The following is a 19,515-nucleotide window of genomic DNA, read 5'->3' on the forward strand; positions in this document are numbered from 1 at the left end:
TAAGAAACCACAAGTAAGAGAACTCGTAGAGTTTGGATTAGAAAAGGCACCTTTGTGAAAACTAAGATGCATGATGTTTGTTTTTTTTATTGCATGAAAAAGGGACACACTTCTAACAAATGTAGAATCAAACTTTTTGATGTTCAAAATGGGAAATATGCTTTGATTCCTATTATAAAGTAATTTGTTTCTAACCTCAAAGGACCCAAATGAGATTGTGGGGACCAAAAACTCTATTGCCTTGTTTTGCAGGATAAGCTTACAAAAGGATAAGAGAGCTCTATGGAATTCTGCTTCTGAAATTAATGCTCCAGATCAGGGAGTAACTCCATTAAGTGGTATCCAAAGCCTTGGTTTGAGCACCACGTGATTGAGCTAAGTGTTGTTTAAACTATGTTGATGCATTATGTTCTTCTTGTCTTTTTAATCTTTCATTATCTGGTTGTTATTGTGAAAATCACAACAGAATAGTTTTTAAAAGTATTTTGTCGAAACAACATTTCCTTGTTTGAGTAAATTTTCCAGTTTCCAATTCTGGTTTACCACTAATTCTTTGTTGAACATCTTGCAATCATTTCATAGTGTCTTATTCAAGTTTTCTAAATTGTTTTTTAGCCAAATTAAGTGTTCAAAAGTTATTTGACTCATTATATCTAAAATTGGTTGGTGGAGTTGCTTAATTTAACACATAATTGGATCTGGATAAGTGAATCTTAGAAACACTATTGTTTAGCATTAATCAGTTGTGATCACAAGTTCATTTCACTGATTTAAACATGTTCATGGTAAAGAATCTTGAGTTTTAACAGCCTTGTGTGTTTTCACTCACAAAACCGTTTTTTTAGATCTTTTGCTGATAACAAGTTGCTGGTTTAAATTGTTTATTTCTGAGGTCTGTATGCTACATCTATATTTCTTGAAACATGCAGGAAAAACTTTGTACATGTTTGATATCTAAAATAAACAATTCAAAAGCCACTTTTAAATCATTCTAAAAAGTTGAAAGACCAGTGCAAGCTCAATTCTAAAAAGGGGTGATCTTAAAAGAGTTTTAGAAGTCATAGATATGTCTTAGAATTTCGATTTCTTATTTTTTTTATGTTTTTCGTACTTCCAGCGTATTTAATCGATTACCATTATGATATAATCGATTATCCTGACTTGTAATCAAAAACTAATTTTGTTAAGATATAGGATAGGATAGATGGGATCTGGGATAGTACCGAACGACAACATAGGCAACCGAACGGTATCAACAAGAGACACTGAGCAGTAACAGGGGCATGTCGAATGGTTTGAACAGGGGAATATGACATTCATGGGGAGAAATTTCTATTTGACATCTTATGTCATGATCTTGTGCTACCTGGTACCCATTTGAGGGGGAGTTATATAAGGTTGTTAGATACCTTGTCATTTATCTATACTCTGGTATTTCATCATGTATTTGCCTCTCATTTTATAAAATTTCAAATTTTATAATATTTGAATTGCATCTTTCTTTTGTTGAGGGGGAGAATACTTTGAGGGGGAGTATACTTACTTTTTGCTTATGATCAAAAAAGGGGAGAAATACTTCTAGTGTAGTTAGTGCTAACCTGTTTGTAAGTTTAAATTTTGTGCAGATATTAAACAATGCTTTTAAACAGGGAATTTTTGATCATCATAAAAAAGGTGGAGATTGTTACCAATGAGGAGCATTGGTGTTTTGAAGTTAATAATTTTGATGATGTTGCAAAGCGAAGAATATGAAGACTCTTGTTGCATCAAGTTTAAAAGCATATCTGCATAATGATCAGCGAAGAAAAAGAACAAGTGTAAGATTCAGACCGAACGACAGATAAGTAGACAAAGACCGAACGGTAGCTATCAGTCAACGGGCGATATCAGTCAACGGGTGAATGCAGATGAAGACTGAACTGCTACAATCAGATGAAGGCCAAACACAGCTAAAGGCAGAACACTGTTCATGGCCGAACGCAACTAACAAGACCGAGCGGTAAGGACCGAACAGTAGACTTCATGACCTAGACCAAGCAGTCAGGACACGAGCATTCCCAAGCAGTCAGGACACGAGCGTTCCCAAGCAGTTAGGACATGAGCGTTATTGACCAACATAGGACTAAGCGGTAAAGTTATGAACAGGACCGAGCAGTGGAGGGCATGACCGAGAGCACGTAAGACATGTCGAGATATAACAGTTCGGACCGAGCAATGAAAGGCTGTGAAGAATCAAGCCGAACGCTGAAAAGTTGTAAGGAACCTAGACGAACGGCAAAAGGTGATAATGACTTGAGCCGGACACATTTGAAGCCCGAACACAAGTTGAAACACAAAAAGAACGACAGAAGGTCATGAAGGCTCAAACCGAATGGAAGAAGGCCATGAGAGCTTAAACCAAACGTTGGAAAGTTGTGAGGAACCGAGCCGAATGACAGAGGTGATAAGGGGTTGAACCGAACGACATGAGGATGTGTCGAATTAAACCGAGCGGCAGAGGGAGAAGAACTGGTGTCGAATAGTCGAAGAGTTAAATATCCTAACTGTTCCAAGTCTTGTAGATAATCGATTATCACTTACAATAATCGATTATCAGTGGCTGTTGTAATGCGTCTTTTCAGTTTCGAACTAGTAGACTATATATCTCTTTGCCAAACACTTTAGAAGACAAATTTACGAATTTGAGAATATAGTGAAATCTGAGGAAGTTCTCAAGTGCTAGTTCCTCCTCTTGTCAAGTCTTATGAATAGGAGAAGCTTGCGCTTTGTGTGTCAAAGGTCGGAGCGGTTCTCTTTAAGTTGGCAGAGTTGTTGCTTCCGGTTCGTTTGTTAGACAAGTTCTTCTGGTTCGTTTGTCGAATGAAGGTTTTTGCTGCACTCCTCCGGTTCATTTGTCGAAGGAAGGTGCTTTTGTTATTGTTATTTTCTATTCACTTTCATTGTAACTGTGAAAGTGTTTTAGTGAAAAGGTTAATCACTATTCATAGTGATTAACGATTGGACGTAGAATCTTTTGATTCGAACTAGGATAAAAATCATTTGTGTGATTTTTCTACTCCCTACATTCTTTACATTTTTTGCACATCAACTGTTTGATAAAACGTTTGAGAGAAAATTAAAGGAACCATGTTTTAAATTGACTGAACAAGCTCTTCACTTTTAAACAATTCGTATCGTACTCTGTTTTGATATTTCCACTGCGCAAAATCGGTATCGATTGTTTCAACAAATTAGGGAAACCATGTTTTTGAAAGCAAGTATTTTCAGTGTGACTAGTGTGGTGGCAAGGTGTGCATGTGACAGGAGTATGAATAGTGTGTTGAGAAGAAAGGGTTGAAACATAAGTACCACAAATTTGAGCAGTAACATGGTCGACCATAAGCTGTTGTTCTTGTTGAACAACTAGATAAAAAAGATTGATATGGGAGGATAGGTTCAAGCAAAAGAACATGAGATTTTATATTTGAAAAATGATCATCCAACCATGGAGGAGTTGCATAACACGATTTTCACGTTTCCTTTGTGAAATAAGAGATGAAACATTATAAAAACATTTTGGTTTGCAAGTGCAAGTTGGGTCTAGCCTAAAACTATCCATTTCATCCCAAAGAACCTGAAGCTTAATGAAGTACTCTATGATAGAAAGATCTTTTTGAGATAAAGTTGCAGCTTCCATCTACAAATTAGATATACGAGCAAGATCACCTTGTGAGAAACGACTTTTAAGATCATTTCAGATTTGGTTTAATCATTTTCGAGGTCCCTATTTAAGTAGAATCGTCTCAAATAGGTCCTTCAATTATATTTTTAACTCAATCAGGTCCCTATTTGTTTAAAATTGATTCAATTGCACCATTGTTGTTAATTTGAGTGAATGTTAAGAATGCACTCACGTGACATGCTGACTTTGCAAATCTAAACCATGTGACACACGGAGCAACCTCCCAAATTTATTGCTCAAGGGAGTCTTCTGGGTTGGTATTTCATCTTCTATGTCATCTTCGCAAATCATTAACAATTTGGTGTCACTCGAATGTAGAAAGAGATATTTTCACTCTTTATGGATTATATTAATAACAAACTTGATACATATGATTTGTATGCACTAGCTTGAGGGAGAGTGTTAGTATATTATCTTTGTTTTATATTTATTTTTTATCTTTAGTTAGTTTGTTATTATTTCTTATTTGTATTTTGGACTTAATCCATATTTCTTTTACTATAGATAAATAACCTTATGTGTATATTCAACATAAGGAAGACTACTTTCATAAATTTTCACCATATTCAACAATAACAAAATTATTTATATTAAAACACTTTTAATTATTAAAATAAGTCTTATTATTTTTAAACCACTATCTCTTCTAAAATTTCATTTTTTTGTTTTACATTTATAATTTTTAAGTTTTATTAACAAAAATTAATTCTTATTTATTTAATAAATAGTTAAACTATAACTAACAACATTTGAAATCCTTTAAACTAGTTTTAAACAACTTTTTTGTGTGTATTTTTTTATATTAATAATATATTTATTTTTTTAAAATTTAAAGATTAATTAAAAAATAATAAATATATTTAAATTTATAATTAAGTTTGAATAAATATTTTATATAATAAAAGGATAAATTAATTCTCTGCAAACACGTGATTACAAAATATGAGTAAGGTAAATTAATAATATTAAGTGACTAAAAACCCAATTTTTGAACACTGTTAGCATAATAAACATGGATAATTGAGTAAATTTTTCTAGTATCATTTTAAATTTATATTTATAGTAAATTTGTAACAATTTTACACTTTCTACTGATTTTTTAAAATATTTTAAATGTTCATTTTAAATTTTTATCACAAATAACTATAATGTAATATAATATTTGTCCTTTTATTTTATTTTTATTATTTTTTTATGTCAAACATTATTAATAATAACAATTTATTTTATAAATTAAATTAATTTTAATGTAATACATTATTTAAAAGCTGAAAACAAAAAAAAAAGAACACTTTTTATGAATTATTTAAATAAATTCTTTTTAGATTAAAGAAAAAACGAAAAAGCGGTTAGTATTTAGTTTTCCAAAAATCAAATTACGGCTGTTTGTCTTAAGTCATATTTCCATTACCTGAGACCAACCTTGTTTAAAAAAAATGAATGGTTGTTTTCACTGCTTCCATTCCACTTTACAGAGCTATTTCTCTGTGACACAGATAAGCGTGATTTCATTTATTAAATAAATAAGAAATTAACCTTCAAATTAGTTTCTAGATACCAATTAGACATTGTCATATCTAACATGGACCACAACAAATCTGAAGAAGGCACAGGTAGATGCTTCATTTCGGCAAAACTGAACAACATCTATATTCATCTATCATGTATATTTTTTCTACATGACTGGAACTCATTTTTCTTCCTTTTTTCTTTTGTAACAAATATACAACAACAACATCCCTTAGTTCCTTGTAACATTTTCAAAATTTCTAAATCACATGTTGGCTACTTTCACAGTGAAATATCCCCAGATAAATTGTTTTCACAAATCAGTTCCTTCACAAGAAATTGATCTCAAATCCTTCAGAACAATCTCAACAAGAAAGAAATCCACTCAAGAAGTTGTTGAGCTATGCAGGAGACTCAATCATGTCATAGCAATGCAGCAGTCCAGCGGAACATGATCCCTACTTTCAAACATTGAAGTACTTCAGAGCAGTTTGAACATCCTTATCCCCTCTGCCACTGCAGTTAACCACAACCTTAGTTCCATTTGGAAGGGTAGGGCAGAGTTTCTCTAAATATGCAAGAGCATGAGATGTCTCCAAAGCTGGAATAATACCTTCCAGCCGAGATAATCTCTTAAAGGCTGCAGATTACAGAACACCCCAACATGAGACACAGAAACAAGATACAAGGATTAAAGCAACTTCAGCTTCTGATCTTGGAAAATATAAGATAATAACTATATGCTAATAGCTCTACTGGCTCTATATAGCAGATCTGACGAACAAGGGAAACAATAAATTAAGAATTTTGTTATGGCATAATGAAAAGAATAGTTCACCAGGAATTGATACATAACAAATTAACAATGGCCACTATTAACATATTTGTTTTAGTTAAACCCTTATCCTGTGTATTTGAAGATTTGTAAAGAGTGGAAAATGACAAAATCAAAGAAAAGAAAACCATGACAAACCAAAATTTTAGTGTGACTAATTTTCTGCCAAAGATATATCACTATACATTTAACAAGGCAATAAATATACCTTCCAGTGCTTCTTCATCAGTAACACTATAGTATTCAGCACGCCCTACATCTTTCAAGAAACTATGCTCTGGTCCAACTCCAGGGTAGTCCAACCTATACAACGGAAAAGGAAAACTCGAATGAACAAAACATGGATAAAACAAAAGAAAAAAGTAGACAAATATTAACCAGATGAATTACCCTGCACTGATAGAGTGAGGCTCAATTATTTGCCCATCGTCATCCTGCAAAAGATAGCTCATAGCTCCATGCAAAACCCCAATTTCTCCTTTTGTTAATGTAGCTGCATGCTTACCACTTTCTAGGCCTAACCCTGCAGCCTCCACACCAATCAGTCTAACATCTTCATCATCGATAAATTCATGGAAAAGTCCCATAGCGTTTGAACCACCGCCAACACATGCTACCAGAATATCTGGCTTCCCACCCCACTTTTCCAATGCTTGCTTTCTTGTTTCTTTACCAATCACCGCTTGAAACTCTCTTACCATCATTGGATAGGGATGTGGCCCTGCAACAGAACCTAAAATATAATGTGTTGTCTCCACATTGGTCACCCAATCCCTTATAGCTTCTGATGTAGCATCCTTCAGTGTAGCAGTTCCTGAATGAACTTCTCTAACCTACATCACAAAATTACCTAATTAACGAGAAAAGTCATTGACAAACTAGTAGCTGCTCTATAAAAAACCAAATTTATGTTAAAAATTGACAAAAGTAGTATTAACTAGTAGGTTTAATACATCATTTGGTTCCGAGTTTTGGGGTTTTTGTTCAAAGTCGTCCTACATTTTAAAAAAGTTCAATTAGGCCCCATTTTTCCTTAAAAAATGTTCAAAATTGTCCTTTTGGCTTACGGCGTTAAAACATAACGGTGCAATTGTCACCGTGGTCAAAATTGGATAACCTGTGCACTTATTGATTGTGTGACAATGTGAAGTGAATTAACTTGGTGGAAATGTTTAAAGTTTAAGTTATTAGGTAAAAGAAAAGGGTTAGGGTTAGTGAGGGTTCGTGCAACTTCTTCCCTTTTTTGAGCATAGTGGTTGTGGGTAGATAGAAATGACTTCTTCCCAAAGTTGTTCTTCTTGTTCCAATACATGGTCGGAAAGAATTTCTCATTCCTCACATGGTGGTGGTTGAAGGGGAGGTGGGATAATCCCTCGTTGCAAATGTGGTGATTTTGTTGTAAGCAAAGGGGCCAAAACTCCACAGAATGCTGGCAGACAATTTTGGGGATGTCATCATTACAAGGTTTTATGAATACTCTTCTCACTTAATTTGGAATTTATTTGTTCATAGATTGCTGAGTTAGAACCAATTTTGGTGGCTTATTAGGTGAATAACAAGGTGGATCTTCAAGAGGGATGTACTGTAACTTTTTCAAATGGTGTAATGAAGAAAAGATTGACGAAAGAGATGGTGAAATTGTTAGAGAAAGGATAAAATTGTTAGTTGGAGTTGTGTGTGTTGTTATTGCGATGAACATTGTGACAATGTGGGTCTGTTTAGGTTGATGTTCGTAGGTGGGTCAATGTTTACATTAAGGTCTAGGTCAATGTTTATGTTCATGTAATGTGAAGGTGAAGCTCAATGTTTACGTTCAGGTGAAGGTGTTCATGTAATGTGAAGGTGAAACTCAATGTTTACTTTCTAGTGTTTATATGTAATGTTAAATTTAGTTTCCCCTTTGGTCAAAAAATGTGCAATGCAGTCCCCTTTTCAATTTAAAACTGTGTACTTTGGTCCCAAATGGATATCAACGAAAAACACATGAAAAATATCTGGCTTAGTTTCCACCATCTTTGTCCACCTCCACTCCACCATCCACCTCCTCTCCACCCTTACTTTCCACCTCCACTCCACCCTCTATTTCCACCTCAAACCCTAACCCCCAAATCCAACAAGAACATCAAGTAAGTAGGCTAGGGTTAGCAACACTTATCTCACGTATGTACGCTCTTCAAATTTCACCTTCAAGGAATCATCATGCCACAATGATCACCAGACCAGTTTCACTAGATTGTTAAACCCAAAAATGACGATAGGATTCTTAGATAAGGATAATTTGATTTAACTCATTTCATTAAACTTAGGTGACGTCATTATATATATATATATATATATATATATATATATATATATATATATATATATATATATATATATATTTTTTTTTAAATTTACACATTCAAATATATCATATGTGTCACATATTGCAAAAACTTTACATGTCATTCAGTTTTGACCACGAAGACAACTGTACCGTTATGTTTTTAACGCCGTAAGTCAAAAGGATCATTTTGAACATTTTTTAATGAAATATGAGGCTTAGCTAAACTTTTTTAAAACGTAGGACAACTTTGAACAAAAACCTCAAAACTAGGACCAAATTGCATCAGAAATCAAGACCCCCACTCGGTTTCCTGTTTTCACTTTTTTAATCACAAAACTGTCACCTTGTTTTCAATCGGATTCTTGTTCTCAAAGATTTGTGCAGGGAACACTTAAAATAACTTTCATTTTTTGTTTCCCTTGTTTCCTAAACAAAGCTTTGAAAACGTTAAAAATAAGGAGGCAGTTTTGTAACTAAAAAGTGGAAACAGATAACAAAAGTACAAATAAACACCTCCAAATGTGAACATTTTTCTCTTGGTTCCCCACCTCGTAGGGAAATACTGGTACCAAAGTTACCAACATACGCTCTTTTTCTCATAAACATTCCAATTGCCCACTGTTACTATGGGCTCATAGCCGACCGAACGGTAAAGGTGCAGAAGAGTCAGTCGACCGATGATACCTCTCAGGTCAATGAACCGATCGGTAAAATCAGCCCGACCGATGGTACCTCTCAGGTCTATGGACCGATCGGTAAAATCAGCCGTTAAGGTAATCAATAGTATTAACTGTCGGGGAGTTAATGAAAATAATTGTCATTTATTGACAATTAATATTGTCATTCATTGGTGGTTAATGAGTCAGACCTAACGGTAAGCAAAGGGTACAGGCACCCTCCCCCGCGGCTAGGACAAGGAAAAGAGAGAAGACAACACAACTGGACATCGGAGCATACAACTTTGAATGTTTTGGATTAGGGTTCTAAATCCTGCCGAAACATTTTGGCGCCCACCGTGGGGCCGAACGGCATCCCCATGAAGCCACGAAGAGCCGAACGACATCCCCATGAAGCCACGAAAAAGCAGACGCATGCTTGGAATATTATGGACATTGGTCATGAGTCTACATTCGAAAAGACTCATCATATTTGTGCCGCCCGTTGAGGTTTAGTAAAAGATGAGTGGGAAATCCCTAATATTCTAAACTTTCTCATTAATTATTTATTATTTTACCACCTATTCTAGTTATATGACAATCACATATATCTTTAAAAAATGTGATATATCATAATGTTGTCAACAATTTTGACTAATACGTCAATTTCCAGTGGAGGTCACAATACATTATTTTGGCTTGCTTCTTTCTTTTACTCCTTTATTTAGGAAAGAACCGTTAAACTTTGTTAAAAAATATTCATTTTTTTAGAACTTGAAAAGAAAACAAAAAACTTGTTTTTACTTTAAAAGGGAAAATAGCCATATCACATCATAGAAACTTACAATATTTAATAAGTTGCCTTTATGCAATAATTTGATGTGGCGTGAATGCTTTATTCAACATATCCAAGATAAGATTATGTTGATTAAGAAACTCAAGCTCAGCTGAGATTTCACATCGTTGTACCTAAAACAATTTCGCATCCTGCAATCCAGGTTCTACTAAATTTTGCTTTTCAGATATAGCAGGTGGAAGCCCGTCTAGTTCCTGGGGACAGTTGCGATGTCCCGAGAAAGAATAGATAGGTTATGAAGGGGAAGGGTCCAGAAACAGAGAGAGGAATGCTGACGCCGACGGCACCTCCGATATATTCATTGCCATCCGGTCATGGCTGCTAAAGCTCGATGAAGGCGTTTAGATGGAGAGCTCCATCAACCGGGTTACCATTCTCACAATTCGAAGATGGGAAAATTTGATGTGCTGGGGATATTGAAATTCTCCAAGTGAAGTTCCTTCACACGCATACATATTACAAACGACTCAGAGCGCGATTCCAAATTCCTTTCTCTCTTTCGTCAATGCCAGGAATCCGCTTGCAGCAGGAGGGCTCCGACGTCTCCCTATCCTAAATAATTTATTCTTTATTGAGTAACTTAATTTAATTCAATATCCGATTGAATGCTTTGATTACCCTAGTTTCGGTAGGGACCACGCAGCCGGCGACTTCGGTGGCCTCTGCATCAACAGCCGCTTGCTCATCCCAGTGCCCTCCGTGGACCTCGGAGGAACCAACCAGAACCTTTTGAACTAATGCAAGGTCACGCTCTAGTGGCCTCGTGAGAAGAGGTGGTGGTTGTCTCATGAAGCACATCCAGATGAGCGTTGTTCGTGGCAGTTCGTGACATCTCGTTCAAGCTGCAAGAGGAGGAGCACGAGTGGTGCATGGACTTCGTCCCCGATGTCTACGCCATCACCACCGACCACGTCGAGGTAGACAAGCAAACCCTCGCAATGCTCCGCTCCCTCGTCGGTACCATTCGGTTCCTCATCAGCAACATTCTCCCCTTACCCTATTCCGCAACCGGAGGCCTTGAACCTCCCCATCATTGGCTTCAAGATTGATTCAACCCTTGGAACAACCTCATCAAATCCCTGCCTCCTCTCGCAGGCTGCACAATCTCAGGCGGCGCCACTCGCGCAACTCCGACAACAACCCGGAACACAGAAAACGCCAGCATCGGAACCCTAAAAGAGTTCTTCCCAGTTCAAAACCTTAACCTTTTCAACCGGAATCCTAATCCTAATTAGGGAAACCCGGACCTGCAACAAAGCTCGAAACCAATCCCAAACCGTGAAAGACTAGAAGAGAGAGATGGACCCATCCATCACAGCGGACACAGTTCTGCCACGGCTCAACAACTGCACCAGCCGGGAAAAATTTGGTAAGAAACCTGAAACCCTAAATTTCAATTCTGGAAGAAGAAAACCCGCACTGCAAATTAGAGCGGCTACCGCCCTCGCGTAGTCACTGCGATCTTGTCTCACCATCGCTCCGTCATCGCCGTGCCACACACGCCCACTATGCCTTCGAGGGCTCTGGTACACCACCGCCGACCTCCCCATGGTGCCCAACGACTCCCAGAAGAGCGCCATCAACGGCGGCTAGAATTACTTCGACGCATCAGCTTGGGAATCACTTTTGAGTTCCGGGATATTAAAGAGGTTACAAGGCAGTAAACACGTACAACTCATCTGTGACACACCTTATTTTTTGGCCTCCAAACGTTCAACCCAAGATCGAAGCCTGAACGAACTCGCCTGCTCGGCCATCCGGATTCATAACCTAAATTATTATGATTAGCTACATTTGTTTGACAGGATCCGGTGGACAAACCACTCGTCCTTCCCTTCAATACTTCCGACAGGCTAAAATAAGCATAAGCTATCAAAGAATTCAAACCGAACAGGTTTTACTTACTTGGTCATCTGACGTGAAAGCCAATCAAGTTAATGTCAAAATAAATTTCTACGAACCAAGAGCTAAAGAGCCAAGTTGATTCTCAACCGAGCACCGAGCACCTTATCTCTTCTGTAACATCTTCCGAGTGATGTCATACAATATAATCATTTTATTTTGCAGGGCACCTATAGCTATGACACATCCTCATGAATACTTCAAATGTCCAATCAAAGATTGAACGGTCTAACAAAGACCGAATGGTCTTGCATATATTCTGATATTATCTTATAGGTCACAAGGCACTAAGGCAGTGGCACAAACATTCAATCGAAGACCGAACAGTCTCACTTGCTCGGTCGACTGGCCTCAACTCTGTAGCTTAATTTTATTAGCTATATTTTTCTCACCGTTCAAAATTTGTGTGTTGTTTTTTCTTCGATGCAGATGACAGGACTGTATACAAACTACTTGGCCAACTTTGAGCAACCGATTGGCAGCAAACATTTTTCAACTCGGTGAGGCAATCTCTTCGTGAGCTCTCACCTTGGTCTTAGGGCACGCTTCTAGAGAGCTCCTAAGACCTAAACCGAGCAGGTGAGGCAGATTTCTTTTGTGAACTCTCACCTTGGTCTTAGGGCACACTTCTAGAGAGCTCCTAAGACCTAAACTGAGCGGGTGAGGCAGATTTCTTTCGTGAACTCTCACATTGGTCTTAGGACACGCTTCTAGAGAGCTCCTAAGACCTAAAACGAGCAGGTGAGACAGATTTCTTTCGTGAACTCTCACCTTGGTCTTAGGGCACGCTTCTAGAGAGCTCCTAAGACCTAAATCGAGCGGGTGAGACAGATTTCTTTCGTGAACTCTCACCTTGGTCTTAGGGCACGCTTCTAGAGAGCTCCTAAGACCTAAACCGAGCGGGTGAGGCAGATTTCTTTCGTGAACTCTCACCTTGGTCTTAGGGCACGCTTCTAGAGAGCTCCTAAGACCTAAATCAAGTGGCAAAGCAAGCTCTTTCGTGAACTTTCGCCTTGGTCTGGGAACACTTCAAAGGAATTCTTAACGCGAAACCCGCTCGGACGATAAAGAACGCATGCTAGTATGAATTGAAACTCAGGTAAAATTATCTACTGATCGATATAACTTTACAAACCCAAAGCAATATCAAAAATTTTGCTAGGGCTTGGGGGCTTATGTTACTATGGGCTCATAGCCAACCGAACGGTAAAGGTGCAGAAGAGTCAGTCGACCGATGATACCTCTCAGGTCAATGAACCGATCAGTAAAATCAGCCCGACCGATGGTACCTCTCAGGTCTATGAACCGATCGGTAAAATCAGCCGTTAAGGTAATCAATAGTATTAAATGTCGGAGAGTTAATGAAAATAATTGTCATTTATTGACAATTAATATTGTCATTCATTGGTGGTTAATAAGTCAGACCTAACGATAAGCTCATTATAATTTATAAATATTTGTTTAGCAAAGGGTACAGGTGACTTTAACTTGAACTGAGACTTAGAGTTCTGATAACAAAATCTTGATTACAAGATTATTACACACAGTCACTGACTTGAGCGTCGGAGTGTCTTTTGCTGATACCTTCCCCCGCGGCTAGGATAAGGAAAAGAGAGAAGACAACACAACTGGACATCGAAACATACAACTTTGAATGTTTTGGATTAGGATTCTAAATCCTACCGAAACACCCACCAAACAAAAACCAAGAACAAGCAAAGAACAACCAAGAAGCCATTAACGTACACACCTCAGCACCAAGAAGCTGCATTCTGAACACATTTAGAGCCTGTCTCTCCATATCCCTTGCTCCCATATATACCACACACTCCAACCCAAACCTCGCACACACAGTAGCAGTGGCCACCCCATGCTGCCCTGCACCAGTCTCGGCAATGACCCTTTTCTTCCCCAACCTCTTCGCCAGCAAAGCCTGAGCAACAGCATTATTGATCTTGTGTGCGCCTGTGTGGTTCAGGTCCTCCCTCTTCAGATACACCTCAGGCCCTTCGCCGTCACGCGCGTAGTGGCGCGTGAGCCTCTCCGCGAAGTAAAGGGGGCTCTCGCGACCCACGTAGTCTCGCAGAATCTCCGCGAGCTCCTTCTGCGAAAGACAGAAACTTTATCGGTTTTGGGAGATACCCTTTTGCAGGTTCGGAGAAAATCGAAGTGGGGCCTGGTAACTGATATGAGAATGAGAAAGAGAGTAGAAAACCTGAAAATGTTCGTCGGAAGCGACGGAGTTGAATGCGGATTCGAGTTCAGCGAGGGCGGAAATGAGGGTTTCAGGGACGTACTTGCCACCAAACCGGCCGAACCGGCCAAATGAGTCGGGTCGCTGAGAGTGAACCGAACCGATGTGTTGGTTCGCCATTTGGAGAACTGAAATGGGAATGAGAAACCAATGAAAAAAAGAAATGCCCACTGAGAAGCAAAGTTGTGATCTATATCAAAGTTTTTGGTAACAGCTATATACATTTTTTTTGGGTAACTGCTTTTGTAATGGATAGTAAATATTTTGTTACGATTTTATTCTTACAATACAAATTATTTTATGATTTTATTTGTTTAGATTTTATAATTGTTTTTTAATTGCATTAACTACTTATAATAAAATTATAAAAGTTATTTACTTTTTAACTGATATTTTTTAAAATATAATAATATTAATTTTTTATCTTTTTATTATCATAATAAAAAACAATACACATATGTACTTATATTTCCACTAATAAAAGATTAAATTAATAAATAAAATAATAGTAAATTTACATATTAAAAAATATGAATTTATCCAAAATTTAAATATAAATAGTATTAAAAGTATATAATATATTTTTATATCAAATTTTAAATTTGAATAATAGTATTTAAGATTTCTTTACACTAAATTTTGTTGAATGAATTTTCTTGTATAAGCCAAGCTTGCGACGAGCAGGTGTATTCCAATATTTACTAAACTTTTATTTTTAATATTTTATAACATTCACTTAGTTAGAAAAGTTAACTAAATTGGCTAGTTTAGTTAAAGGTAATAACTTTTTAAGAGAATTTCAATGCTTTTTTTTTCTTTTTCAAATTGTCAATAATATTAATATATTTTAGTTTTAATTCTTTTCAACTATCTTACGTACTCTTAAAAAAATAAGAATACTTTCTTACTATAACGTGAATTTTAAAAGGACTAATGTTTCCAAAAATTTATTGAAAAAGGCTAAGTTAAACGGGCAAAAGTTGTTAAGACATGACTAAATAAATGTAAGAAAAACTAAATGAAAGGTGAGAAAAACTGTAAAAAATAATTTGATTGTACACATGGAAAAAGTTGGTGGATTGGGTTTGATTTGTGGAATATGTTTGATTGAATGGATTGATTAAGGTAATAATTTGATTGTTTTTTATATTTGATGAGGATATGCAAGAGATACTCAATAATAGCAGACTTGTGTATTCCTTGTAAGTTATAAGTGTCATGAAGAATATTTATAATCAAATTTGATTACTTGAACTTTGTAAAGAAGAACTAAATGTAATTCACTGTTAGATGAACTAAAATAAAAAACAAATGTCACATTGATTAGTTTATTACATTTATGCAAGGTTCAATAATCTTTCACATGTTCGCTCAAGTCATTCTTTCAAATAGTAGAATAATTCCTAAACAATTTCCTAACAATCATAGCAAATCTTTTTTAAAACGTTTTAAACTTTATTCAACCAGCTGTTATTCTTTTCAAATACATACATGTATTAAAGTATATGAATCAAATTACTAAATATTGAAATTAGTTTTATCTGTGTAACTGATTTAAAAAACAAGCATGTTTTTAAAAAACATAGTTATCTTTAATTTAGCCTTAGTCAATTTTTTTTTTAGTTTATATAAAAAATAGATCAAGTTGGGACTGACGGAATTTTCAATTTGGCTTGTTGGAATAGATCAGTCTAGTCTTACCATCTCTCTTTTATATATAAATGTGTATAGAAGTATAATTTTACAGTTAAATTCACTAATATAAAAAAATTGAATATACTTTTTGTTATTAAATTCACTGATATAATCATTTCATCTATTTTGTTATATGTAATCCATCAGAAATTATTTATTTATATTTTAAATTTCAATTGGAAATATTTATTCTTAAACACCCATACAAGAGACGAGTATATATTGTTTTTCATAAACTATCCTATTATTTCTTAATATTTTTACTTTTCACTTATATTTTAATTTAAAAAAAAATATTTTTTTATTTCTTACTTTTCTCCTCTAAAATGGTTATAAAGAAACTCAGATGTAATAATTAACATAACTTGGATGTCGTAACATTAATTGTTTTTGAATTCTGTGAAATATTAGAAGTTTAACATTCTTTATCAAGATGTAAGTAATGAAAGTAATTCTCATATCAAATAGAGGAATTTTACCACATTCAACAAAATCTTCTTCATACGTAAAGTGAAGGGATCCAAACCCTTGTCTTTTCATCATGTTTACACACACCACAGTTATATCAACTTTGTGAAACTTTGGTAGTTAAAGTATAATCGTAAGAATAAACATGCATTTAAGCCATGAGATTCATTGCACTGTTCAATGACAGTGCCATTTACTATGATTTTGCTTTGCTCTCTATAACATTATCATTTACAATTACTCAAACGTCTCAAGCTTGCTATGTCTAGTTTCTAAAGAAACACATACCTGGAACACCACTTCACCTACATGTATAGTATAAAGAGAATATGTTCATATGCTCATTAGTTTTGAACTAGTTCAACCAAAGCATAAGCACTCACAGATTCGGAGCAAGACCATGTATATCATATGCAGTAAGTTGGAACACTGGTGGGTCGATACACAAAGGTCCTGACATTGTGTGAATATCCTGATGGGTGATTGTAACTGAATTTGACTCCCAAGCTGCCCTCACCAAGTTGAGTGCACTGTTCATGGAAACTGCTGATTGGTCGAGCTAGACATGCGTCCCAACGATCACTCTCCGGCATTGTCTCGGCCACTGTGTATATCCCCTTTGCATCTGTGAATGCCTGATAGTTTAGAACTTCTCCAGACCTGGTGATGCAAAGAACAGCAACCTCAGCACCTACATTAGAGCACTAAAGTCAATTACCTTTTGTTAAGAAAAGGAGATAATAGTCTGATAGTACGTTAGAATAAGTTCAAATTGATATGTGGAAATTGTATTCTGATTTGTGAGCAGCAAGATTTTAAATTGCACCAGCAAAATGGTGAAAAGAACACACCCATAAAGGGAAATAGAACATGAAACTGTAAGATTCCAAGTAATGGGAGGAATATGCATATATGTACTTCAGCTTCAAAGTAATTGTAGAGGATGGCAAGATGACCAGTGAAATCTCCTTTTTTGAGTTTTTTGTATGATTGTTAAATTTCGAAATTAATCCACCACCCGAAAGAATGGAATGATACGAAAGTTGAAACTTTGAATCATCACCAAAATGGTTAAATCTGAAAATGGGATTACATAAAAAACCAGATACAGAAGTATAAGAAAGAAGGCTTGTTTCTTATAGAGACAACATTAATTAGGTTGCACAGAACCAACATCAAATGTTGTTAAGTTTATTGGACGAACTGCCATTATACATCAGTGGCATACAAAAGGATCTTCAGGATAAAACTAAGGAATTTCGGATCATCAAACTTTTGAAAATGAGAACTATCAGTCAATAGACAGGTTTTCACCCCGACAAGTATTGAACCCTTTGAGAGAACGAGTTTAAGAGACAGCTAGGAGTTTATTCCTACGAGTTTGGTCTTCATTACTATACAAATTTCTCCCAGAACAGCAAGACTAATTCTGTCATGGAGGCACTAGCTAGGACTCTAGGAATTTAGTCGAACACCCACCATCTCTTTTATCTCTCTTAACCAAAATCTTTTAAATAACACTTGAAACTACTTTAGTCCTTCCTTGTTTGTGTTGCAAGGATGTGAACGAAAATGTTAAGGAGTAAAATATGGTTCTCGTAGAAAATGTATGGCAAAGAGATGTTCAATTGATTTTTTGAGCTTTAGTTTGAGACACGTTGATAGCAACCTAATAAAGAGAGGTGGTCACAACATAAACAATGATATATCATTATCCAGTTAAGGAGCTTTGAACATAAAACATATCCACAAGCATAAATCAACTAACACAATACATGAAACAGTTTTCTGAAAGAGAGAAAAGCGTAAGAAAGAAAAATTAGAAATCATCACAATGATTAGACAGTAACAGTACAAAATAAACTTCAAGAAATGGAAATGCAAAGTGAGCAGGATGAAGAGACTCAATGAACATCTTTTTTCATTTAGTCATATCATCATTCACAATACAACATATCCACAAACATAAATCAACTAATACAATACATGAAACGGTTATCTTAAAAAGATGAAAGGGTAAGAAAGAAAAGTTAGAAATCGTCAAAATGATTAGACATTAGCAGACATTGATACAAATAAACTTAAAAAAATTGGAACTGCAAATTGAGAAGGATGAAGAGACTATTATGAAACATCTTTTTTCAATTAGTCACACCATCATTCAAAGATCAATATATCCGACTGGATCAGGAACACAAACATTCCAAGTATCAAATTCTACTTGGGATTGAAGAAAAGAAAAATAATTTCACTCCCACAAGAGGTTTATCAGGTAATGCATTCTTATGAATATCTGCAAATCCTTTGATCAAACCAATAAGCCCATTTCATTGTCCTTCTGTTAATTAATAAAAATATACAAACAAACAATTCATCAATCATCATCCTCAAATGTGAATAAACAACTTCTAGAAACATCTTCCTTGTTCCATCTCATATGCCACCATGTCAAACTGGCCAACAGTGACTACACAATACAGTATCCGCAACCAAAATTTTGACTGCAACTGTAAGGTTGTTGGGTCAGCCGCTACTGCAATTGTAACTATATATATCTGAAATTTCCTACAAAATCAAAGATCACAACAAAACTGCAACTGCTACCGCAATTTAAAAGCTTGGTATTCTTTTGCCGTATGACAATTTTACTCCACAGGGTCAAACAACCAGAAAATCAAGCAAACAATTTGAAGGGCTAAACTGTTACAACGCTAACTAACCACACCACTGATAACACACACAAGTCAAAATTTCAACCCAGTTAAACAATCGGTGGAGAGTGATATGGCTTATTTACAACAGCAAAAAGCAAACAATTTTCATCAAAAAAGGAATACATCATTCCAGAAACTCAATAAAAACGACAAAAATTGAAACGAGACGCATATTGAAGAGAGAGAGAGAGTGAGGAAAACCTTCAACCACATGATCTTCAGGTCCAAGAGAAGAATCTCCACAAACATCACAAACAACTCTTCCGTGAATTTCACCAGTCCAAGCACTCACACCCAAAACAAAAAGCAAAAGAATCAAACCCATCACCGTCTTCTGTTTTTCCATGATTGAGATAGAGAGAAACAGCAAAAAAATGACACCTTTCTCGGAGAAATGCCTTTGGGTTTACGGGTAGTTTTCTTTTAATTTGAACACTGCGTTGATATTTCCACCGACACAATAGTTGAAATACTGAATGAATAAGTCCAACGCCCGAGTTAGAGCTGTCAAATTTTTTCAAAGCCCCAAGGCCAACCCTGGCCTTTTCTACACTGAGGCCCATTTTGTTTGACCCACCT

At 35.9% G+C, this 19,515-nt stretch overlaps 2 protein-coding genes across 2 annotated transcripts; both read right to left on the minus strand.

The window, feature by feature from the left end:
• Positions 1-5,346: 5,346 nt before the first annotated feature.
• On the minus strand, positions 5,347-14,329 carry LOC124822636 (tryptophan synthase beta chain 2, chloroplastic). The gene is made up of 5 exons (XM_088098153.1): positions 14,021-14,329; positions 13,556-13,909; positions 6,456-6,898; positions 6,274-6,368; positions 5,347-5,870 (listed from the first exon to the last, which is right to left on the minus strand). The coding sequence occupies exons 1-5, from the start codon at positions 14,177-14,179 to the stop codon at positions 5,695-5,697; spliced, it is 1,227 nt and encodes a 408-aa protein (XP_087954279.1). The 5' UTR covers positions 14,180-14,329; the 3' UTR covers positions 5,347-5,694.
• A 2,013-nt stretch (positions 14,330-16,342) lies between these two features.
• On the minus strand, positions 16,343-19,391 carry LOC148192575 (Pollen Ole e 1 allergen and extensin family protein). Its single transcript, XM_088098155.1, has 2 exons — positions 19,138-19,391; positions 16,343-16,913 (listed from the first exon to the last, which is right to left on the minus strand). The coding sequence occupies exons 1-2, from the start codon at positions 19,280-19,282 to the stop codon at positions 16,630-16,632; spliced, it is 429 nt and encodes a 142-aa protein (XP_087954281.1). The 5' UTR covers positions 19,283-19,391; the 3' UTR covers positions 16,343-16,629.
• Positions 19,392-19,515: the final 124 nt, after the last annotated feature.

The sequence above is a fragment of the Vigna umbellata genome, chromosome 9 (assembly GCF_029865625.1).
Source record: "Vigna umbellata cultivar VRB3 chromosome 9, Vumbellata_1.0, whole genome shotgun sequence".
Lineage (NCBI taxonomy): Eukaryota > Viridiplantae > Streptophyta > Magnoliopsida > Fabales > Fabaceae > Vigna > Vigna umbellata.